General features: G+C 37.7%; 1 protein-coding gene across 1 annotated transcript; it reads left to right on the forward strand.

Annotated features, from left to right (window-relative positions):
• The first annotated feature begins 1,119 nt into the window (after positions 1–1,119).
• LOC128553061 (uncharacterized) lies at positions 1,120–23,865 on the forward strand. Its single transcript, XM_053534173.1, has 4 exons — positions 1,120–1,184; positions 10,437–11,090; positions 12,140–12,276; positions 23,725–23,865. The coding sequence occupies exons 2-4, from the start codon at positions 10,484–10,486 to the stop codon at positions 23,863–23,865; spliced, it is 885 nt and encodes a 294-aa protein (XP_053390148.1). The 5' UTR covers positions 1,120–1,184; positions 10,437–10,483.
• The last annotated feature ends 2,708 nt before the right edge of the window (positions 23,866–26,573 follow it).

The raw sequence follows: 26,573 nt of genomic DNA on the forward strand, positions 1-26,573 counted from the left end.
ACGTGCGCAAGTACTAGTAGAGAAGAGCTGCGAATTCGATATGTGCGCACATAATAAGTTAAACTTGCACAGATGTTTATTATACCATTATGTGCACAGATGTTTTTAAACTACCACGTAGACACATTATAGCTAATTCGTACTTACGTTATAAGTTATATTTTCGCAGTTGTTTTTTGTATACTAATACATGCGCACGTATTAACTAATATGTGCGCACGTATAAGTATAAAACACCTCTGTGCCATCTTCCAAACCAAGGGCAAAGTGAAAAAAAAATTTTTTTGAAAGACAGTAGGGAAACAAAACTACTGAGACCTTTCTCAACTAACGTTTTGTTTCCTTTTCTTATATAAAACACATTTTCTCGCTTAACTACCAAAATATCCCCTGATTATCTCGGTGAAACAAATACCCCTCTCTCCCTCTACAACAACCTCCCCCATCCATCCTGCCTCGTAAAATCCAGGTGCACATTAATTGTATTAAAAATCTGCTAAACATAATCCAAGCATCATAACTATTCACATAAGTCAAGTTTATTGTATTTTTTTGTAAGAGAGCTTGCTTCATTAGTAATAAAATTGAATATAAATGAGGGTAGGTGATTTAAAACTTTAAACTCTTTTGTTTATACATAATTCATTTTAGGTCGATTGTGAAGGAAGTTCTACAACTTATATTAATCACTCTCGACACCTCATTCCTGATGGAATCCATCGCCATGAGGGTATGTGAAAAGAGGCCAGTTTCTGCCCTTTTAATGCTGAGCGCCAAGCAAGGGAGCCACTGGTACCATCTTTTACGTCTTTGGTATGACGCGGCCGGGGATTGAACACACGACCTCCCGCACTCGAAGCGGACGCTCTACCACTATGCTATCTTCTGTCGATCTGTGTGCACAAGAAATGTGATATGGTTAAAGTAGGTTTAAATTATTTTTAACAAACAACCGTTTATACCATTTACACGATACACGATCTTTTACATTCTATTGATTTTGAAAATGTCGTTATCTGCTCGAAATCCTTTTAAATCTGAACCTTTTAATGGAAACATGCCAACTTTATTGGTAGTAGTTTTATCAATACAGTGTACTATTGCCTTTGTTGGCTCAAGCGAGGAGGTGTATTAATAGTGTTTTGTGTTTTCCAGTTTCGGTTTCGTATATGTTACATGGAAAGGTAAGAATCTTTTATTTATTTATTTATCATTTTACTTTACGTTTTAGATATAAAAAAATACCCATAAGAAGAAACAAATGGATAGTTGCTCTTTACCTCACAGCTAAAACATTTGGAAAAGAAAGTAACAAAATAACCTGCAAAAGTAGATTTTGTGATTAAAAGCACAGTCTGCTTTCACGGAGATGTTATATAATTTTGTCTTTGTTTACATTCATATTGACCAAAATGTGAACAAATTTAAATGCATTTGTTAAATGCTCACTAGAGAAAGTAAACATTATTCACATAAATATTTGAGAGGGCCATAAAATGATACTACATATCAGTTTTGGTGATAGTCCATCAAGCGGTGTATGTGAAGAGGTCATTTAAAGGTATTTCTATTTTAAGATGTACATTTGAACAAAAACTTTGAAGAAGATGTTGAGAAGATGCTACAGACCAAGTCATTTATTCTTTGTTGTTGTAGCTCTAATGGCCGCTAAATTGATTAAAAACCTCCATTTGAACAAATTTTAAGAAACACCTTATAATAGTGCCACAGGTCAAGTTTGATAAGGAGACAATTTATTAGAGGATGTCCTTTAAAAGTATTTTAAATCATAATGGATCCAAGCCCTACCATTTGAAAATAATACTTTGGAGAAGACCTTATGATACTAATGAACTATGTTGATGAAGATCAATTATGCTGTTCATAAGGCGTCGTTTAAAGCTATTTTTAGCTCTATTAGCGGTCAAGTGCCGCCATTTGAACACACTGAAAGAGGACCTTATGATGCTGCTACAGATCAAATTTGATGAAGATCCGTCCAGCGTTTGATGGGATGAAGTTAAAATTTGATTTGGTTTTTAGCTTCAGCGGCCAGTAAAATGAGCCATACGCCCAAACAAACTCAACAGCACACCTTTTTCCTAAAATAGGAATACCTTTAAACGACTTCTGCTCATGATCTTCTTCAAATTTGGTTTGAGTTTCAGTTTGATGTCGTCTCCCAAGTTCGTTCAAATAATTCTGTTTGCTCCCTTTAAGGCCTGGTAGAGCTAATAATAGAAATAATACTTGAACTACTGAATAGGTCTTCATCAAGTTAGGTATGTCGCACCATTACAAGATTCTGAAATCTTTTCAAATAATGGCGCTTGGTTCCTTTCAGGGGCTGCTTTTGTTAGAATAGTCTAACATTTTCCCCCCATGAACTGCTCGTTAGATATTTGTCAAAATTATTGACGGATGTAGTTTATAAACTTTGGAACATTAAACATAATACTGATATCAATAAAACGTTTATCTGTAAAAAGTGTAAAAACAAGTTTATCAGAAGAGGATACAATGCGAGAGTCGTATAGCACACTGCATGTTTGGTGACTGACCCCTCTACATTTATTCGATACGTTTTCCTATTTGATGGTGCTATGGCTAATAATGAGTTAAACCACGTGATGCTTTTCTCATACATCCTATAAAAAAGGGTTGAAGTGAGCTTGCTTATTTTGCCGTTGAAAGTTAGGCTCTTAAATTGGTGCTCTGACTTCAGACATGCTGTTAAGTACATTGGTATAAATTAATTATATCTAGATTGATCATATATATATATGTGTGTGTGTGTGTTTTGCTATATATAATCTGGTATTTTGTCACTTTTGTTACAGCATTTCTCAGCGGGGAGTTATTTTATTTACATTGTCATATTAAAAATATGTTAGGGCGAGGTTGGCATGCCCAAAACGCGTTTAAACCCACAAGTTTCCTTCATAGGCCTAACTAAAGTAATGGAACAAGGGTGGGAGCCATCTGGTCTTGTCGCGTAATGGCGGACAGATTTTTGAATAGTAATTTTTCACTTTGCATAGCAACGGAGGTCTAAATTAAAGCTAGTTTCTGTTTAAACTTCATTGTGGATGTAATTTTGACATTTTGGTAGGAAAAAAGGGAGAGCAGGTTGTACTTGGTGAAGTGAAGCTCAATTTTAGTATGAGTAGTACTTCCAGATCACAGCAGTGTGATTTTGATGTGATTTTACAGTAAGCAAATGTGACCAGAGAAATCTCTCTTAGAAGATACATAACCCCTACTTTTCTCTTCATTTTATATCAGTTTTATCATAAGTCTTTAAAATTAGGTAAGGATTTGTTCTCTGAAATGGGTCTAGCTATGTTTGGTAGCTCTTCAAATAATGTCAGTTTTATATAGGATATATAGGGAAAAATATTTACCTGGTTGTGACCTATAAAAAAATGTGGGCAAAAATTGAGATTTGCAAAGATATTACTATAAATGGACTAGTTTGGTCGGATTTTGGTAAGAAAAAAGCATTTCATGAAATTTGGCTACAAAAAATGATAAAAACCAAAAAATCACATTTTCACTGTGTTGGGTGTATTTTTTTAAAACAAAATGCACTTTTACACTCTAAATTTTGCCCATCTATACCTTTCAGAGGGGACATTTGGTATATTTCAAAGTGTTAGTGTGTAATTTGCTTGCAAATTATGGTGAAAATTTATGAAATAGGGCAAAAACCAGCTCAGGCTAGAAGAACTGGTCAAAAATTATGTCGCGACATCAATTTTGAAGGAAAATTGGCGCAGAGACACACGTTACGGAAAATGCCATTAAACCTTGAAAACTAATTTAATCAAGCTGAAACTTGGTATTTTTCATGCAGATATGTTACTTATACTATACAAATAAAATTGAGACTATTACAGAAAATCAGTTTTTCTTATAGGCCTAACTAAAGTAAAGGAACCAGCGTGGGAGCCATCTGGTCTAGTCGCGTAATGGCGGACAGGTATTTGAACACTAAATTTTCACTTTGCATGGCAACAAAGGTCTAAATTAAAGCTAGTTTCTGTTTAAATTTCATTGTGGATGTATTTTTTGACATTTTGGTAGGAAAAATGGGAGAGCAGGTTGTACTTGGTGAAGTGAAGCTCAATTTTAGTATGAGTAGTATATCCAGGTCACAGCACAGTCACAGTGTGATCTTGATGTGATTTTACGGTAAACAAATGTGACCAGAGAAATCTCTCTTAGAAGATATATGACCCCTACAATTCTTTTCATTTTATATCAGTTTTATCAGAAGTCTTTAAAATGAGGTAAGAATTTGTCCACTGAAATGGGCCTAGCTATGTTTGGTAGCTCTTTAAAAATGGCGGTGCCCCGTTTTATCCGTTTTATGTGTCAATATGCCTAACGTATTGTATGTTGTTGTTGTTTCTTGCCTCACCTTTTACTATGAGTGAGGTTAGGTGCCCACTATATTTTTTCCGCGTTCGTCCCTCTGCGGTGTCTCCTGCTTGTCAGTTTGTTCTGCGTGCATGCACGCGTGCGTGTGTGTGTTTGAGAGAGAGAGAATGTCTCGTGTTCAAGCGTTTTTGGAATGTTGTGGTTTACGGTGTAGGGAGACTATTATTCTCTGTTCAATATTCACTCGTACTTTTTTTAACATTCCTCAACAACCCTTCTCTTTTATTTACCGATAAACTGTTTATGTTTTTTTGCATACTAAAATGTGCTTTTTGTTGATTTTTGAAGCAACTCGTTTTGCCGTTACATTATTTTAAAGATTGGCTCTTTGACTGTGTTTTGGGTGCTCTGTGTTTCCGAGGAATCCGCCCTTACCTTTTATTATTTTCAGTCTACAAAGGTCTAGGGACCGTAAGTGCTAAACCTGGAAATATATTTAATTGACTTCTTCTCAGAAACCGCCCGACATGTCTTCATTAAACGTGATCTGTAGCATTTTGATACATTTTTTTTGGGAGCCACTAAAACTAAAATATAAAGAAACAGCCTCTTCTCATGAAGCATTTGATGGATCTTCATCAAACTTGGTCTGTAACATTCCTATAAAACTATCCATGAATTTCATTTAGTGGAGGCAATTAGTCCCCTTTGACTGAGCTTTACAACTAGAAATAGAAATATATTTGTATTAATTCTTCCCGTTGAACTGTTTGGCAGATCTTGTCTGAAGCATCCTTGTAAGGTCCTCTCTCAGACTTTATTTTTTCAAAATGTGAACCTTGGCCTGTTATGATTCTAATAAAACACAGTTGTTACCATTCATGATTCAGTTTGGTTTGAATTAAGAATTTTCAAAACTTTTTTTAACTTCTAGCAGATATACGTGTCATCAGTTTGGTCAGGTTTGCGCCATTTTTCGTCCGAACAGGTGTTGTATTCTAGCGGTCTTAACATAAAATTTAGCCTGGTGACACATACATTTTTAGCCATTTTTATGCTCACAATACAATTATCTATACACAAGAAAAACAGGAAAAAATTCTATGAAACAGTTTTTTCAAAATTTAAAACATATTCTTCACTATGGGTATTTTTCATTGACAAAAAGTTCACAAAAGTGAATATGAAACAATATATTATTTTCATTTGTACCCACTATTGTAAGGATATAGTATTACAAATATGACTATGATATCAAATAAGTATATAATAAAATCTGTAAAAGGAATAAACCTTATTGTGCTGTCGTGATGTATATTTTGGTTGGTATTTATAACAAAAGCAGAAAATTATGAAAATGCTGAAAAATCGCTGGCTGTTTCAGCAACAGTGGGTGTGTTCAAAACAATTTTTCACGAAAACGAGCCTGGTGACCCATTGTTTTTATTTGTTCATTGTTTTCAGCACAAATATTCCTATCATATATGTGAGTTTGAAAAAATTCTATGAAAGGAAAAAAACTATAGGAATTCTCTTTAAAGGGTTTAAAAACTCTTTTTTTTCTAGTATAATTATTGAATCAGTTATCTGATACCATCACCTGTTTTCTTTGCATTTTCATTTACAATACTTGGAAAATATTGACTATGTTTTACTTTTTTCTTTCTATATTATTTGCTTTACTTTTGATAATTACTTATACTCATTTTGTTAATATAATAACCATGTTCTAGATTTTTATTTCATTTTCTGTCGGTATTCAGTTTCTAATGTTTCTATTTCTTTATTTTTAATAAGCATTGTCACATATTCTTTAAAGGTCCATTACTAAGTGAAAGTGAGTTGGCAATTTTTTTCATAGCCAGTTCATAGACTTCTGCAAGACACTAAATAATGAAGATTGGCAGGTCAAAATTTACAGAAGGTCTTTGGAACTCAAAGATATGTATGTGTATTATGTTGAAATTTCAATGAATCGACAGAATGACCCCCCAGGTCTTTTTAACTTTCTTCATACTACATAGAAAAATAATTGTACATATACTGCGATTTATTTCGAATTTCTACATACCAACTTTCATTTTCCAATAAAATGAAATAGTTTCTGTGCTTTTTAAAAGAAATTAAAATGTTCACTTTCCTTAGTATTGGACCTTTAAGTTTTACATACGTTGCGCATTATATAGTCTGATTTTGTAATTTTTATCTTTTCCCTCGCGACTTTTATTATTTTCAGTCAAGTGACATATATTTTCTATGTCGCTAATAGTTTTTCTGTATCTTTTTGTGTTTCATATTGCCCATTCCTTTTTTTTAAAATAAAGATGAAAATTCCTAAACAGTGATTTGTCGTTTTTCTATATCTTTTTGTGTTTCATATTGCCCATTCCTTTTTTTTAAATAAATATGAAAATTCCTAAACAGTGATTTGTCGTTGAATGAAATCATTGTTTGGAGTTCAGATTCAGAAATCATATCACGAGGTCGCAGCCCGAATGATATCATAATACGCATCTAAACGACAAACAATGATTTTGCTTAAGGACAAAGCACTGGTAGGGAACACATTATTTCGATTCTAATACGTTAAAGTATTATTACATGTCCACTAAATATTTGCCTGCTTGCGTGACTTTCTTTGCCAGGTCGACGCTATAATATGTATTGATTATGACATACAAACAGTAATTTATTGCATAATAACACATACTTTCAGCCTTCTTTGTTTTATAAGAAAGAAAATAGAGACATGTTAAAACAATTTTATTTCGATTACCGTATTAAGATATGATTCTAATGAGAACGCCAACTATAACTATGTTGTGTCAACATTTTTGAGGCCACTTGGTCAGAATATTCATCTTGATGATTTCTAGGCCATGTTTGAAACTGGATCATATGGGGTCAAAAACTAGGTCATCCGGTGAAAACAAAGGAAAGGCTTGTTAACACTATTGTTCATTTGATGTACATGAAACTTGGTCAGAATGTTTGTCTGCATGAAATATCAGAATAATTTTTATCTGGGTCATGTGGGGTCAAAAACAAGGTCACCAGGTCAAATCAAAGAATAAGCTTATTTACAGCCTAAAAGGGCACATTTTTTATTCTATCTTCATAAAAAAATCAGAATGGTTTTATCTAGAAATCTTGGATGATTTTAAATCATGTTTACGTGGGGACAAAAACTAGGTCACTAGGTCAAATCAAAGGAAAAGCTTGTATATACTCTAGAGACCACCTTTTGCACCAATTTTCCCGAAACTTTGTCAGAATTTTTGTTTTTATAAATTTTTAGTACGAATATGGTTCATGTGGGGTATAAAACCAGGTCACTAGGACAAATAAAAAAAAATACTTGTTTACAGTCAAGAGGCCACATTTTTTATATCAAACCTTAAATAGCTGGACAAGAGATCTCTGTTTTAGTGTAATCTGTCGGTTAGTTATTATTACACGTTCTTGCATATCACATATAAATTGCCGGTCCAGTTTGTACTATATACGTGTAACTAGTCTATTACAAATGTTTGAGTTAATAAGATAAGAAATTTAGAAATAATTTTCTGGTGTCATTTAATAAAACATTTATTGAATGGCTTACCGGACAATACTTTAGAAAGTTCATATAGTTTTGCCTATTGAACGAAAGGCCATTAAATAAGTGTATACTATTGGTCAGTTCATATTAATGATTATGATGATGATGTTGCGGTTGATGGTTTTAGTGTTGTTTTTGATAATGATTTTGATGATAATGGTGATGATTTTACTGATTGCAAAGTTTATAAATCACTTTGATGAAAGAAGCAGGATATTACTCAGCCCACTAATTGTTACCCATGTAGAGTATAAGTGCCTAGTAAGTATGTAAAAGATCTCTGTTTCAGTAATGGTGATTGCTGCATAACTGTTTATAATGTTTTTTTTATATGTAAGTGTTGCTTTTCTTGCGATAAATATCAAACCATATTTTCATGTTGCCATAAATATCCAATTATGTTTTCAATATGAAAAACAGGAGTTTTTAATACCCTTAAAGCAAACTGTTTGAATTCCTTAAATATGTTTTTTAACTTTGGCTTTATCATTATGCTTTTTGGTGTAATGGCTTATATTTCGGCTAATTTTGAACTGTGTCTCTAGGGTTTGAGTGACCAATATTTTGTTAAAATCACTGCTACCCATTTAAAGTGATGTTAACATATAAACATTTTAATCATTGGAAGTAATCTTTAACCCTGCTGACAAATGAATAATATGAATAATGCCGCGTGTAAGGTCAGGGTTCGGGCTTTTAGGATCGTTTGACATCCGTCGACGTCCGACGTTCACGAATTCTTTAAATAACATCTCTCCTAAACTACTTGACAAATTTCAACCAAACTTCACAGAAAAGTTTTTAGGTGGACCACTTTCTTCTTTCTTCAAATCTGGGTCATCCATGCAGGATTCGGTTGACATGTTAAATGAAACGAAATCCAGTAAAATTATTTTCAGAAACTGATGGATTGGTTATCAAATAATTTAAATAATAGTTTCCTTGCATTACATACTACCAAATTCTCTGGAAAAAAAAACAAAGACAAATATCAAACAGGGAATGCCACGCACCAAAAACGCAGCCTCCCCAAAACGAAACCTACAGCACGCAGACGTGCACACCACCCGCACACACACACATACACGCGCACACACACAAGGCCAATACACCACAAACACACACACACATACACGCGCACACACAAAGACAACACATTAGGACAAAACGAACAAACAAAGGAACACAGTGGGGCACCGCCTTGGAACGGTCAGTGGCAAAAACACCACTGGGGAGCTTAAACCGGTTTATGGTGCGCACCCAACCTCACTCTTACCCCCCACCATGTTCCAAAGACACGGGACAGTGTAAATAAAAGTAATCCCCTCCAGGTGAATCTCTAACAAACGTAATGGAAACAAAAAGGCATGGCATGTAACCATTTTGTTTTGTTAAAAGACTGCTCGCCGAGTGTGTGTGTGTAGGGGGGTGGGTGGTTCTTATATCGCTATATCGATAACTTATCTGAATTTCAAAACATTTCCACTGCCTTGTTCCATAAATGACCTTCAAGATAATTCTGTTTCAGTTTCACCATGTTAGTATAAGGAAAATTTTAAAAATCTTTTCTGAAATCGCTGGCTCCAGTTCAAAATAATTCGACAAAAGAGGTTATTGAGTAACCTTCTACCAGTTCCCTTCATATTACTGTTTCTTTTAAATGCATGACCTCCAGAGCGCGAGACTATTTGTTTTCCCTAGATTGATTTATGTAATTGTTAGAAAAAGCTACCCTCAATAACATCTTGCTTATTTGAAGTATAATTTCACAGAGATGTTTCTTCTGTGACCCTCGTCCATATCTCTTCAAGATCTCGCCCACATCAACCCCAACCAAAACCGCAGACCCAAACTTTTTTACTTTAAGTGTTTTTATTCTTAGTATCACATCGTCATCTCCCTGACCACATTACCCTGCTCATCCGAAAAGTCCACATCACTCCACCCACACCAAGAAAATGAAAGAAAATAAAACTGCAATTTTTTGTAGTTTGTCTAAGATTCCTGTGTGATCATTTAACGCTCACACGTATACACACTCATGAACGCACTTACGCATGCACATGCACATGTAATTACCAAACGTATTAGTCCATTGGAAACTTTAGAATAGTTCTGTCACAAAACACTGGTCTTGTTTTAAAAAAAGTAACAGGAAATTACCTTGCGTACTCTCTGCCAAAACTATTCAAGCACGCAGTGAAAGTCAGATTAGCGAGTTAAGGCAATCATTGCCCTCTTGTTATACTAAACCCAGTTGTAACTGATTCTTTCAAAAACAATTCAAAGTCAGGAGGTAAATCAAGTGGGTGACTTATAACCGTTATGTCCCTCTTTTTCATTTTCTTTCAGTAATAAAGTTATCCTCCTATAATCTCCATTCATACTGGCTAAACATTACTCTCAAGGATTTGTTAACTTCCTGGTTTAATTTTAAACTATTTATTTGAAGGATAACGATACGGGTTATAAGAAGTTTCACAGTCTAAACTTGAAAACATGTCTACAGATCTGGATGATAAAGAAGAATATTTTCTGAGGGCTTCTCTCCTGCTGCTGAAGGGAGGAGGGTTGATGTCGAAAGAAACGCTGAGCAGAGAAGTGCAGAAAGCTGGGATAAATCTCGATGTACTTCTTAAAACGAACAAGAGCATACTCAAACACAAATTTTCTAGGGAACAGAGAAATAAGCTGTGCCTTGACGGTGGAACAACTTGCGTAGATCAATGGGATCTAGCTATGCTTACAACAGTACCATTGACAGTTTTTAAGCAGTCTCTTAACGACGATGAGAAAAAGGCATTGAAGTGTATAAAGTACAAGAGGGATACAGTTTATGCTCATACGCATTCTTCTGTCCTATCTTTTGACGATTACGACGACATCCGGAAAGAACTAGAGGAGGCACTTGGTGTTCTGTCGAATGGGTTGAGCGGCAATGTGAAAGACGAGTGTGCTAAGATAATTCAACAGTGTACAACAGGACCAGTCAACCCCTCAGTAAAAGCTGAACTTTCGAAACAGTTAAAGGGTACGGAAGACTTAGTGAAAGCTGTAATGATAAAATTAACGGACACGCACAAAGCTGTGTCGAATATGAGAAATGGTATGTATCTACGTATTGTATCTGTATAATTATTATATTAAGAAATGATATTGTTTCTAATTGAACTTCTTTGCAATTTTACTCATGGCTGCTTTTTTAAATCCTTGTTTCACTACAAAAATAAATGGACGGCTATAAATACTTTTTTGCCTATGCACAGTTTTGTTAATTTCAACTGCTGGATTGAAGTCCTGAAATGCGCATGACTTAGCAGGGAAAACTTGCGAAGCATTATCCAAACTCTCTCGTCCAGAGTTTGACTTAGGAAACCGCCTGCAAGACTTCGCTCCGACATTTATGTCAGGGTTGTTTCCCTTAGCCCTTTTCTATCCCTAGTTATCCACACGGCAGTGGAACTATCTAACCCATAGCTGGGGGAATGAACAAGAATGAATACTTAAGACTCAATTTGTTGCCCACAATATTACCAATATTTTAGGCAGTAACCCTTTAACAAGTTTAATTTTTCAGAATTTCTTATATCAAAAGGCAGTAGTTCCAAAGATCCCGAGTAAGTTAAAGATTTTCTGCAAAATTCAGTTCTACGTTTTTTTGCTGATATGATCTCAATGATCTATTTTCAGTAGCAGTAAAAGGTTTTTCAATATAATGAGACCGCAGGCTGTTAAATTATTTATAAACTAATTTTTTTTTTATATTTTGACGTTCTCTGAAAATGTTCTCAAGTGTATTGGACAAGGCAGTCTTAAAGACAACTATGTCCCCGCCTCTGTTATCATCTCCCGAACAACTTGATGTATCTTCATCAAATTCGGTCTGTAGCATCATTGTAAGGCCCTCTTTGACGACTCGTTATATGGGGCACCTGCTGCATTCAGAAGCCACTAGAGCTAAAATAGAGATACCATTAAACGACATCATGTCATGAACCACTGCATACAAACAAAGCAAACGTTGTACGTAAGCAGAACGAACGATACACTCAAAGCCAGACAACCGTACAAAAGATCCGATTATTTTGTGGAAGTATCAAAACAGTAGTGAGACTTATGTTTAATATATGTTAATTCAAGCATTTTCTGTTGAAGATATTGAGGATTTGAAGCAATTAATCATTGAAGACCTCGGAAGACACCACGCAACGGAAAATAGAAGTCTAAAGAAAGTGACAGGTATGGACTTCATGTTGTTGTTTAGTCCCAGAAAACAGAAGACGTCCTTTTTGGTTGTTAAGACGTCTTTCAAAGAAGTCTTAATAACGTCTTTTTAGGTTATTTTTAAAAGGTGGGTTCACGGCTTTTAAAGATGTCTTTATCACGTCTCATAAAAGACGTCTTTGTCGTGTATCACACTGATGTCTTTATGACAAGGAAAAAAATAGACATTCTTATTCCGGATAACGAGCTAGTTTTTCATAAGCATTGATTTTCTGTTTATCTACGCTTGTAAACAGCATGTATTTTCTTCTGATCTTTATTTCGTATTTTGTATAGGTAAAAAGAACATAGTAAGTCCTAAAGGTTATATAATCAGTGAGTCTTAACTACACGCTTAAACCACTGGTCCTGGTATCTCCTGAAATATATTAAATTCGAGCTTTTCATAATAATTTTTTATCATTTTCCCTGAAATCAAATACAAATGCAAAACATGTTTTGATAAATTACTGATACGCAAATTATTGGATGCATTCAGGACTTCAGATAATATTTTTGGCCTAGGCGTAATTACTCATCATAATTCTTGTGAATGAGTAAAATACTAAAATCTGAAATTGACTAGGAGTAATTTCATCCCTGAAAAAATATAAATGAAAAAGAAAAAACAAACAAAAACAAAAAACAGAAATCAGTTTTATAAAATATTTACTTGGTGTAACACCCATGACTTATGTTTGCAGTTCAGTGCAATTGTCTTTTTTTTTTTTTCATCTCGCTTGGTTTATATTCCTGCGTGAGTCATTTCCTACTCCTATCCTTGACTACCCACTGATGTGTGGCTGGTTCAGGGCTGTACTCTGCCACTGGTATCCCATAAAAGCTCACTGTTAGCAATGATTCAAGAGAAGTCTCTTTCAGTGATGACCTGAAAAGTAAGCTTGATTAGACATTGTAATCATAGAGGTAAAATTGTATCATTTATCACTTAAAGAGGAGACTAGAAACATTTCCAATCTTGGAACCTATCTACTATAGACAAAGTATATCTAAACACAAACTTTTGTTTATTGTTACTGTTTCCACTGTCCCTGTGGGAAATAAAATTAATGTGCTCTATGAAAGCAGCTTTAAATATGATTATAAATATTGGAACTATAACTTTTTGTTGATAAAATAGTTGCAGTGAAATCCTTACATGCTCCATTTGTTTGTGCACCTGCTTTAGAATTGTTTTTACACTTCTAATGATAAGCTCAAATTTATGGAAACAAATTATGTTACCACCTTACCTGTCATAAGATTTCCTTCAACTTGTTTTACTGTTTTTTTCAACCCTATTATGTAATGCCAAACTTTTAATAGAACTTATACTGTCATCCCCAGTTACATGACGGACTGTTGATGGTTCTAGGACTTGACTCAAGCATCTAAAAATGTCACTGTCATTTTGCCTAAGTCTTCTTCTTATGTTCTTAGCTATGTTACCTAAATACTCATTTTTCACATCTGTTAGCTGATACTGAATTTCTTTACAATTTGTTTTTATTCATCTCCTTTGAAGGAAGCTTTATCATCTTTAATTTCAATGCTGTTTTACATTTCAACTAGACCATCACCGATTTCAGAATTTCAATTTTCTCCACTGTCCTGTCAATTAAAGGTGGCACATCACTGAAAATAAGGTTCTTTTGCTGCAACTCACAGCACAGGACACCAAGAACAATATGAACATCCAGCATAAATGCTAATAGTAATGTTGTTTATATGTTGCAAAGTATTGATATAATCCTAAATCAGCAGTATTCCCATCAGACATACTAGATAAAGTTGCAAGTAAGGCTCCATAGGATTCATAAACAGCTTCTAAAGCATTTTAAGACCTAACCAGAAGATAGAATAAGGTTCTTTAATAGTTAGTCTAGGCTCATCTAACAATTTCTGCATTTCTTTCAAAGTATGTGTTCTGTTTCCTGACGCAGATATAAAATGATAAAGCCTTCCAAACATCTCTTTCAACTTTTTAAGTGACTCTATTTGTTTTACCGAATCAATTATTGCTAAACTGAATTAGTGTGCAACACAGTGTGTTTTAGTTATAAATGGTGCAAATTTAGATTGAATTTGAACCCATACACCTGCCTTTTTACCCATCATGACATTGGCGCCATCCGTTGCTAATGATACACATTTTGAGAAATTAATACCACATTCACTCAAGTAATTACTCAAAGCTAAAGTTATTGTATGAGCTTTTCCATCCGGTAACTAACAATTACCAAGAAACGAAGTTTCTGCAATTCCAACAATTATATATCGAACGTAAATTGACAATCTCTTAGGAACAGTGATGTCTGTACTTTCATCAATAAGAATCGCAAAACAATCAGACTGATAAATGTTATCAACAAGATGTTTTTTTTCAAAAGTACAGCAATAATTTTCTGGATTTCTGCAATAATAGCTCAGCTTAGATTTCTATATGGCATATCTAATGAATTCAGGCGCTGAAGTTCCAAAATAGCATCAAGTTTCACAAAGGGCATTTCATTTTTCATGAGTGAATATACCGACCATATCAGATAAATATCAGAATTTTGTAGTAAAGAGGATTTTATTTCTTTACAATCAGTGTCAATCGAAATTTTACTTTCTATCATATTGTCTTTCAAAGACATTCTGGTTGCATTTTGATGGTCAGTGGAATCTCAATGCCTATCTATACTCGACTTTTCGAGGTTACTAGAACCGGTGGACGCAAAAACACTTTTCATTTTATACTTGACGCATAATGCACATTTAACTTTAGTTTGTATAGGATTGCCGCAATCAATAACGATCCCAGGATATAATTCTTTCCAAACCGCTTGCATTTTCTCCAAAACAGAAACATGCTTCGGCTTCGTACTCACTACGGTATCCAAGAAATTAATCAATATGCCTTTTATGATGGTTTTTGGATCATTTTTCGTAGGTTGAAAGAAAACGTAAAGCGTTTTTTCATCTTTAGTGAGTGAGTGAGTTGGGTTTTACGACGAATCGACACAAAATTGTCATATATCGCCGAGAAGAAGTCATATTGCAAACGCCAACTGTAAAGCATAAACATATAAATAAAAATGTAATGCATACCTAAAGTCATCCACGTAAAATGTAAAGGGGCCTCCGTGGCCGAGTGGTTAAGGTCGCTGACTTCAAATCACTTGTCCCTAAATAATGTGGGTTCGAGCCTCACTCGCGGCGTTGAATTCTTCATGTGAGGAAGCCATCCACCTGGCTTACGGAAGGTCGGTGATTCTACCCGGGTGCCCGCTCGTGATGAAATAATGCCCGAAGGGGCACCCGGGGTCTTCCTCCACCATTAAAAACTGGAAAGCCGCCATATGACCTATCATGTGTCGTTGCATTGGTCTGCTGATACGTCAAGTGTGGGGTGCTGTGTGTTGTGTGATTGTCACCTTTCACTTTCAGCCTCCACCGCTGGCTAGCCTTCTGGTGAAAAAGGAGCCGAGTTCGTAAGTCTTCCCTGCTAGTACATAGACTCTCTGCAGACAAGCCCTTTTGCAGTGCCTCCCAGTTGGCGCCTAACGGTACCTGAGCACCTTGCGGCCTCAGGCAGAACTGCGGGGGACTCGGAGGAGGTCTGCCCCAGACATGTGGCATGCCAGGCCAACCGGTGTGTGGACACGCCCTGATGCCTATGAACGGAACCCCAGCTATGGGACAAGTAGCTACTGTGTTCCCAGGGTAGGGTTTTAACTCGGAACTAAGGCTGAGGTAACCCGAAAGAAACATAGAGAGTTGAAAATAGAGGTGCTGGGCCATTGGCACTTTCTTAACGAACCACAGCACCATGCAATATCGCTTTCACTACACAGCCATCTGGTTTTCAACAATGTGGTGCTGAATCTGTGAGGTCCCTCCAGGGGGATTCAGTGCCGGGCTCTTAGCCTCGACACAGTCCAACCACAGCTACTTGGGGCTCAATCTATAACATGCAAAGAGAAGAAGGAGGAACATACCAAGGAGAAGAACCAATCCGCATCAACCTTTCATGCTGAGGCATTGGAATGTGGAGGGTGTCTTCAACAAGAAAGCTGAACTTGAGCATATCCTCAATGAGAAACTCACCTACAGCCAGAGAAATCCTTCAAAGTCAGAGGATACCAGTGTTTTCGCTGTGACAGAATTGGCAGACGAAAGGGAGGCATCATGACATTGGTCAGGAACACCATAAGCGCTGTTCAGACCAACACGCATATAGATGACTCTGAGTTCCAAGTTCTGAGCCTCAGAAAGAACGAGTTCAACTTGAAACTTGTGAATATATACTCTCCAAGCGACAAAGCTTTGTCCCTTGACAAAGTTACAACTGATGAAATCAGGTTCATTATTCACAAAGCTGGGGATATGACCACCTGGATAAACGTGGAGAGGAAGTGGAGACCTGGGAAGATGATAACAAGCTTAACCTCATCAACAAGCCAGATGATCCCCAAACTTTTTATTCCAGAAGCTGGCGAACAACATCAACCCCTGATCTCGCTTTATGTACTGATGACATACATGGACATGTCAAGCGGGAAGTCAATGAACACAACTAGGAGGTAGCGACCATCGTCCAGTCCAACTTACTATGGACCGTATAGCCTCTACTTCACCTAACATTCCCAAATGGAACTACAAGAAGGCCAGGTTGACCTTTCACCAAAGTCTGAGTGATGAGCTCTGTAAAGACATCAGAGTGGAAGGTAGAGACATCAACCGGGTTGTGAAAGACTTCAACGCCAGTATACTAAAGGCTGCTTACAGCGCCATTTCAAGGGGAGCAAGAAAGGACTATAAGCCCTACTGGAGTGATGATTTGGAGAATCTACAGGCAAAGTTATCAGAATCCAGGGAGGAAGCAGAAAATCCCTTACAAGAAAGTAACCTCTCTCTACAGCAAGCCAAGGCCAAATTCCTCAGGCACAAACGAGAAGAACAGAGGAAGAGCTGGAAAAACAAAACAACCTCGCTCAACCTAGAGCGAGATGGCCAAAAGCTGTTGAGATTGACGAGACAGCTGAACGATGAAAAAACAGGAAGAGGCTCAGTAACTTTGGAAGAGAATAGTGAACTGTTGATGGGTAGACAAGCGGCAAACACTTTTGCCTTTAACTACAAAGATGTTTCCAACATCCCCATCAACAGGGAACGGCAAAGGGAAGCCCAAAGAGAAAAAAGGGAAAGACAGACAAGCCAAGTGACACCAGAAAGCATAAAGCAGCGTCTTAAACTGCATGAGCTACAGCCAGCTCTTAGGCAGTTGACGACAAAAAAAGTCTCCTGGACCAGATGGAGTCACAAACGAAATGCTGACCCATCTAGGCACTGCAGCAATTTGCAAACTCCTGGAAATTTACAACTACAGCTGGACACAAGGACTGCTTCCACAGATATGGAAAAAGGCAGTCATGATCCCTATCCACAAGAAAGGGAAGGATCTAAAGAAGACTGCAAGCTATCGCCCAATCAGCCTAACCAGCTGTGTAGGAAAGACCATGGAGAGGATTGTGAATGCACGCCTGAAGTGGTAAATAGAGACTAACAACCTATTCGCAACGCAACAAGCTGGCTGCAGACACTGAGGACCAGACCACTTATCTATCGCAAGAGATAGAGGACGCCTTCCAAGAGCAGAAGGTCGTCCTGCAGAGGGCGTTTAACAAAGCTTTGACTGATGGACTCCTCGTCAAGCTGATGAGGACTGGAGTAGGAGGTCACATGCTGAGGTGGATTAAGTCATACCTCCACAACAGGAGAGCAAGAGCCAGTTTAGAACATGCCAGCAGTAGGAAGTTCCTGTTGCGTCATGGTGTCCCACAAGGCGGAGTCTTACCCCCAAAACTCTTCTTGCTTTTCATCAATGATCTGGTGATTGAACTACCGAAAGGAGTTACGACTGCTCCCTACGCTGACGATCTGGTCTTACGGTGTAAGGAAGAACATGCCACTTCAGCCACATACAGGATTCAAGAAGCCATCAACAAGCTTTCAGCTTGGGCTGAAGATTGGTGTGTATCGATCAATACAGAGAAATCGTCCACCACACTATTCTCCCTGTCGTCAAAGCAGAGGGCGGGTAAAATCAAGATGGGAAATACTTCGCTGATTGAAGCAGACGAGGCAAAATACCTTGGAGTGACCTTTGACAAACGGCTAACCTGGAAGCCCCACATTAGTCAAGCAGAAGGGAAGGCCCGTAGGAAGCTTGCCATGATGCGCAAACTTTCTGGAACAACGTGGGGAGCAAATGAGCAAATACTCAAGACAGTATATCAGGGAACAGTGAGACACCATTTAGAGTATAGCTCAACTGCCTGGTCCATTACTGCCAAAACTAACCAAGAGGCTTTAGACATAGTTTAGAACCAAGCATTTTTTTGCGGATCATGACAGGTGCTACAAAGTCTACACCAATCTCCTTCATGGAGAATCTTACAGGCACACAGCCGATACAAGACAGAAAAAACATGCAAAGGTTCTGCTTCACGCAGAGAAGTTCAGGTCTTTTCAAGATCATCCCATGAAAGCCAAGCTAGATGGCTACACAACAAATCGGCTCAAATGTAGCAGCTTCGTACATGAGGAAAAGAAACTCAACTGAGAGTTCAAAACTGAAATGAGCATACCAACGACTCCCCTAGGTAGTGAAGACATTATAAACCCACTAGCGAACGATCTATCCTCACTCAGTGACTGTGAGACTTGCTGTTCATCGTCTTAACCCAGGGAAGCAAGAGGATGAAGGCATTTGGAAGAGCTTCACACTTGCTATACAAATACAAATACATGGCATTTATATAGCGCAAAAATTATAAAATATTCTATTGCGCTTTACAATTACATAACACACATTTAAAATATATACATACAAAATATGAACAGGATTCTAGACCTCCCCTATGATCAATGAAGACTAACCTCCGGAATCAAGGACTCATGACTATGCAGACGGATCAGCCACATGCGCCGTCAAAGATGGAGGAGCATGAAGGCCGTCTCAATGGTTGAAGACTCGGCAGAAGAAAGCCCCTCAGTCGTTTTTCTCACAGATGCACTGTCTGTCATGGAAGCTCTGATCAACATTAAAGCTCCGCAGCTAGCCAGGAGAATGCAGAGCCTGAGTATAACCTGCAAAGTAGTACTTCTATGGCTTCCATCCCATTGTGGACTTGCAGGCAATGAAGAGGCAGACTAACTGGCTAAGATAGGAGCTCAGTCAGAACAACCAACAGAACCTGAGAGTTACAAGGAGAAAGTCACCATCATCAGGGCACTTACGAGACCAAGGATGGAGGAAGATGCTTTTCATCTCCTTGATCGGTCTGAACAAGTGATGATGGTCAGGCTCCGCTCAGGGCACAGCAAGCTCAATGCTCACATGTACAAGAAATACAGACTGGCATCATCGCCAACTTGTCCATGTGGTAAAGAAGATCAGACTGCGGAGCATATACTTCAGAGATGTAAAAGGCATGACAAGGAGCGAGCTGCGACTTGGCCGATAGATACCTCAATCCACCAGAAACTGTATGGAGGCATTAAGGATCTGCGGAAAACCACAACTTTCATCGAGGCTGCTGGTCCGACAGTGTAGTCGCGAACGACAAGAAGAAAGAAGAAGATGTGTCGGTGCGACGTTAAATCCAACAAAAAATGTAAAAAAAGAAGCAAATAATTTCATTAGTCAAAATCAGTTTAACAAAAAACAAATGTTTAATTAAGAGTACATAATGAATGTATGATACTTTGATCCGGACTAAAGAATTTATTTTGAATGGAATATGCTAACTGTAATAAGCTTAGCTTTTGAAATTAAATGAAGTTAATTGAAATGTGAGCTTGAAGTTTAACTTGAACGAAATATTGTCTTTGAGTGGTTTGGCACCAAGCGTTGCTGTTTAACATGTACATTTAAACTTAAAAGATTAGATGTCCTTAAGTCAAATAAGATATCTTGAACATGGCTGGGGGCAAGGTTGGTGCAGTTACAACTTAACATGTTGAAGGTCTGAACATTAAATGAAAAAATGAATGGAAATATATATGTGTATATATATAAATATATGTTTATATATTTTTTATAGGGAGAGGGCGTGGGGACGGGGGTGTGATTGGGTGAGGAAACAAAACTTCACATGTTGATAATAAATATTGATGGAAAATTAAAGATGAAAAAAGGGGGAAAGGGGGCAGAGGATGCATTATTGGTGGTGGGCATGAGAACACAATCAAATAAGATATCTTGAACATGGCTGGGGGCAAGGTTGGTGCAGTTACAACTTAACATGTTGAAGGTCTGAACATTAAATGAAAAAATGAATGGAAATATATATGTGTATATATATAAATATATGTTTATATATTTTTTATAGAGAGAGGGCGTGGGGACGGGGATGTGATTGGGTGAGGAAACAAAACTTCACATGTTGATAATAAATATTGATGGAAAATTAAAGATGAAAAAAGGGGGAAAGGGGGCAGATGATGCATTATTGGTGGTGGGCATGACTGGGTGGAGGAGCGAGGTGGGGGAATGGTACAACGTGCATGTTGATAAATATTCAAGGCAGGTTTGAAAAAAATTTAAGATAAGGAATGATTTTTTTGTGGGAGGGGGAGGGGGGAGGGGACCAAGGCAAAGGGGTGACCAGGTGTGTGTGCACAACTTCACATGTTTATAATAAATGTTCATGGAAAAGAATGAAAGAAATTTAATAAAACTCTACAAAGTGTAAGTTTGTTATGTACAAATATGTGGATTTCTATACAATTAAAGGGCAATAACTCTAAAGTTACAAAAGAAATCCGAACGAAATTGTGTGTGCACAACCACATTATGGTGCTCTAAATTCTGTTTAAGTTTCATAGTTCAAGGTCAAATATATTGTAAGGACCTACCCCCTGGGTAGTTGCACATCCTTATTAACGGATACCGATCTACTTAGTAAAAAACTGGTTTTTGCAAAAATCAACATTACCCTTGATAAAGCATGCAAATACAAGTGTATGTTGCGATTAACACCAGATGCGTTGAAAATATACCGGGGGGACAAACCTCTTTGGATGCGGCGATATTGGAAAATCTCTGTAGATGCGTCAATATATATATCATATACTTTGGGAATACCTTTTCGGTCCTATCTAGTCCAGGATATCGGACAATAATGATAACCGTAACATACATCACCATCAGTTAAGATGAAGTGCATATTACGGTAACTCCTTTCTGGTTTACACATCAATACCTTCAAATTACCACAGGAACTCGGATGGAAGGGTTTAAAAAAATTTAGCTCTTTAATATTGCGACATTCATAATAATCGTGGTAACGCTTGTAAACATAACACAAAAGTTACGTTCTAGAAGTTGAAAATATGGCATCGTAGAAATGTATTACAACCGTAGAAAATAAATACATCGTCATAGATTAACAATGGAGGCCCTAGGCCTATGCAATGGGATCTTCTTCAGTCAAAAGCAGTTTATAATATGAATCTACAGCAGTACAAAGCATTATAATATGTGAATAAAAGTAGAATACGGAGACCAATGCATCTCTTTGGTTCTGCCATAACGTGGTTTAGTTCGACTAGGAAATACTGCAAGGTTGGGTTTTTACATGGTTTTTGAAATTTATTCATAATAATGTTGTTGTTGTTGTTGTTCTGTAAGGCTAAAGTGCCTATTCTATGAATTTGACTTTTTTGCTCTTTAAAAATAAAGTTAAGATTTGCCTAAGTGTTTATTTTACCTTGCTAAAGACTTTTTTGTATTTCTTAATAGAAAATGTATTTATGAATAGAAATGTCTCGTCTTGAGTTTTACCTCTCAAGGTTTTACGGTTGAGAAGAATATACCGACTGAACGCAGACACCCGTATTTGTAGCCTTTGGAGTGCCAATGGCAACGGCTTTAAACCAATAAAATCCCGGCTTAAGACTAGGTAATGTGATACGCCCAAAGAACATTTAACAATGAGAAAAATAAAAGTGCATTACATTTCAGGCTCGAGTTACTACAAGCCGGCTTAAAAGAAAAGCCACATAATATAAAATGATATACATTATGAAATAACATATTGACAAACAGCCGGAGCATTATACGCTGAGCGTAGTGATACATGCAGACAAAAATTTGTTACGCTAACAATATATAGTACATACATAGTAAAATGTTAAAATTGATGGGAAATATCCGGCTTACATCAGGCTTTAAGTTTTTAAGCATAAATATGAATCCCTAAAAGTTTCTTTTTATAACAAAGATACATTCCGAAAAGCCGGACCCTAAAAATGTAGAAGTAGTCCAAAGTTCCGTGTCCGCCATTTTTTAAATACCGTAAAGGGCCCACAAGGCAGCATCGTCAAAAAAATGTTCCAAATACGTCTGTAGATAGTCTGTGGGTTAAAAATCCTCTTTCTGTACGTGTCGGGGAGTAATTAATTTATTCGCTAGAAAACCATTTTGCTTCCTGTGCTAATTATGAACAAGAGTTACGTATCCTATGTAGAGTACTCTCCACAAGGAGAAATGTCAACAACGATGACATTCTAATTTTTATGAAAATCTTTGTAGGAAACGTCCATCTGAAGGAAATTTACTTGGGTATGACGTATATAAACACTTTAAATATTGAAAACAGTCTTTGTATTAAGTTAAATTACTCTACTTCAGCAGTTACTTGTATGCAAAATGTTTATTTTTTCACATAATTTCATGACGTTAAATTTTGTAAGGGAAATTCCTTTAAAACCCAACCCGCTCCCCACCTTAAAGAATTAGATACTCCTGTATCTGACAAAGTCCATAATTATAATATTTGATAATGTAACTACGTAATAAGTTACGGTCAATTTTTAAACTTTTATTTCAGGCGAAAATGTTCATATTCGAACTGGAATTTTGGCTCAAGCTGGCAAGGAAGTCGCGATTAGGTCCTGGGCTGTGCGCTGAAACTTTTTGGGGATATCCTGACTCGGTAGATAGCGATAAGAAGAAGGGATCCAGTGACGAGTTTCTTCTGAGGACATTTTAAATTAAAATTTGGAGAAGTTTGCATGACGAAGCGGGAATTCAGCTGAAGTAAGATCAGGACTCCTTCGTTCCTGGAAGGGCGAGAAACTGGAAGGCATCCATGATGAAGCTTCGGTCAAAAAGGCATGTCCCTTTGGGGAAAAAACAGCTAATGATGTAGAAACAGTCTGCCACATAAGGGGAAGGCGGTTGTCAGGTGAGAGGGTTCTCCGCGGGGCAGGTACCCAAGGTTTTCTTAGTGGTCCTGTATTGGTAAGTTGATGGATTGGTGTCCATTTGTCCCATCACGTGGGGGAAAGGAGGGAAAAGCGGCATCTCCCCCAGAAAGAAGAAGAAGGATTGGCTAACTCAGCAGTAGATATCTCACCGTCGGAATCTGTGGTAGTAGGATGGCAGTATAAATTTCTGGTTCCTTCGTCACATCATTTGGTAGAAAACTGAGGAGATAATCTTGGCGGAGAGACATTTAGGAAGGAAAAGTCCTGAAGCGCTGTCCATGGAAGAAATGACTTCGGTCTTCTTCCCAGAAACAGATGATGATGAAACGGTGGAGGTTACAGACTCTGTCTACTGATGAAGTACGGGTGTTGTTCCAGATGATGAAGAAGAGCACACGGTTGCTGTAGTAGTAAACTGTAGAAGTAGCTGGGTCAGTACCCAGTAGTAACCAGAATTGAGAAGACGGCAGTATAAGATGAACAAACAGAAGGAGACCGTTGTACATAAGAGGGACTGAGTGGTTTCCAGAAGGATGATGGATGTAGTTGATGGAGAAGACATCGTCATACTTGAAGAAGTTGTTCTGAGTGAGCAGTCCCTTGAAGTGCTTGAAGTAGAGACGGATGAACACACGAAGACGTTAAAAAAAAGATGACTGTGTGGTTCCAGATGATGATGGGGACGAAGCTGATGAAGAAGACATTGTCGTACCTGTGGCAGTTGTTCGTGTGAGAGCTGTAGTTATAGTACAAGATGTAGTGATGGATGAAGTGTTGGTTGCTGTAGAGATCGTAGTAGTGGCATCAGGAGACTCTGACTCACTGAAACTGTAAGTCCAGGTCCGGCTCATGCAAAAGGAGAACGAAGAGGCGGCATAGACAGCATTGGTGATGTGAAGGAAAATGCAGGTGATAACGCTAGCCTTTTTCGAGGTGGGCTTGAGCTCAAGTCTGCTGACTTCCATCTGTTGACCTCAGTTTTTATCACCGTCATCCCATCTAGTCCAATCGCCTTAAGGATCTTGCCCACTTCTGGTGTAACCTAAAGATGTTGGACCACTGCTTGGGCTGGAGGTTTGGTATTCTCCCTGAAAACTCCCATAACTCTCATCGTCTGTCCCGGCACCTTTGCTCCACACTTTCCAGGGTAAGACGATGATCAGTCCATTTTCCACCGTACGCAACTACCTTGGAAACGAAGCCTCCAATTTCCACTGACTGGACCGTCCAAATCTCAGGCTTTGTTGGAGAGTAAGATCCAGCCTCTGGCTTACTGACTTCATTTGGTGCTGTAACTTACTGTAGAGTGGGGACCTTTGCCTTTTCCCAACCTCGCTGCCACTCGTCAGGTGTTCGGGCTTTTTACCCTTCAAAAGTTTGCTCCTTTTTATAAATCAGGACGCTTGGAGACTCGACAGGGACTCCTTTCATACATTCCGGAAGGCCCTAGGTTTCAACCGCTGCGTAGAAGGCTTCTCCAACAGACGGAAATTTCATTCCCATGCTCTTTCGTCACAGCTCGATGCTTGGTGCAGCAGATTTTATCGGTCTTCTAATTCTGGCAGAGCACCACGCACAACGACCTCCAAAAAGCGATGAGGCTTACTCATAAAGTGGTTCCTCAAGCGATCCTTTTTTGGGGAAACCCTTGGGCCCAAGACCAGCAGTTGAGAAACCATACTGAAAATATAGTGGTAAAAGAACTTTGTTACTTGGGCCATCCTTTACTCATTAAAGGATCCACATTGCATAGGCCATTGTGGTCACTGACTCTGTCATCCAAATGGTTTAGATTGGTATTATTGTTATGGATTCGCTGGAATTTTATTGACTGAAGTGTGCTACCGAAGCAATTTCGCAAGAAACGAAAAATACGCGTCGCCTATAAACGTCGAAAATATATCCGCTGCTATAACTAATGATGTTAAGACTTGTATATATCATCTAAGAGTTTATGGTTACCTCTCTACCCAACCTATTAAACAACCGTGAGGTAAGTTAACAGTCTTACTTTTGCGCAACAATAAAGACAAAACACAATGTATATTTCCCAATATACATAAATGACACAGACCCACCCTGGGCTCTGTTACTCATTTTATTCCAAATATATGAATCCAAAATCCAGCCTTTAAATCACCGTACGCTACCAAGCGTATGAAACATAGGCGAGTTAAACCATATCATTTTGAGCAAAATTTTTAAGAAAAATATAAGGCAACTAAAGCTTGAAACAGTAAATATCATCATTTTTCTTCTGCCTCATGTCTGTTCAAGTAAATCTGTTTCAATCTGGGGAATCTACCGTGGTAGATTTGTGCCCGGTAGGGAAGAAGTTCTGTCAATGTGTACCGCCTTGGGTACCATTTAGTTGAAGTGCGAATTAGGTTACGTCAAGCCCGTCTCACCACTAGATACGGACCTCTCCAATTGTTTGTCAGTTTTTGTTACACACACCTGGCTTCCTATTTTGTATCATGCAACCAGACAGGTTGGTTTTCTTCTAGTCTCTGGATTTGGCTTTGGAATCATAGTATTTCTTCCTGTATTTTGCTTGTTTTTTATTTTTTTCTTTTGCTAAGTTGTGACAATCACGAAGTGGTGTCCTGTAGATCAGATACATATTCATTGCTATCTAATTCATCTATTTTTTCCATATCTGGTCTCCCAATAACAGCTTGGCTGGGTAAAATGACATTGCGTCCCAGTACCATCTATTGGTGAAATATTGTAGTAGAAGCCCAGAGCTCGGTAAGCCATCTTACCTGTGGAAGATGAACGTCCATAGCTTTTGGTACGACTGGCAGTATGCTGCCAACATAGTTGTAAGAGTTCTATTGAACCGTTCGACTGTACCATTGGCTTGGGGTCTGAAGTTTGTTGTTCTTGTCTTATGAATTTAACAGGTCACAATCTTTTTTAAATAGGTTGGACTAAAAGTTCCTGCTTTGGTCTGTATTGAAGTTGTAACGGTGTTCCAACCTGCATATGATTTGGGTTAACAAACGCTTTTGCTACTGTAAGAGCTTCTTGATCTGGTAGAGTACGGCCTCTGTCCATTTTG

The sequence above is a fragment of the Mercenaria mercenaria genome, unplaced genomic scaffold, assembly GCF_021730395.1.
Source record: "Mercenaria mercenaria strain notata unplaced genomic scaffold, MADL_Memer_1 contig_3442, whole genome shotgun sequence".
In the NCBI taxonomy this organism is placed as follows: domain Eukaryota; kingdom Metazoa; phylum Mollusca; class Bivalvia; order Venerida; family Veneridae; genus Mercenaria; species Mercenaria mercenaria.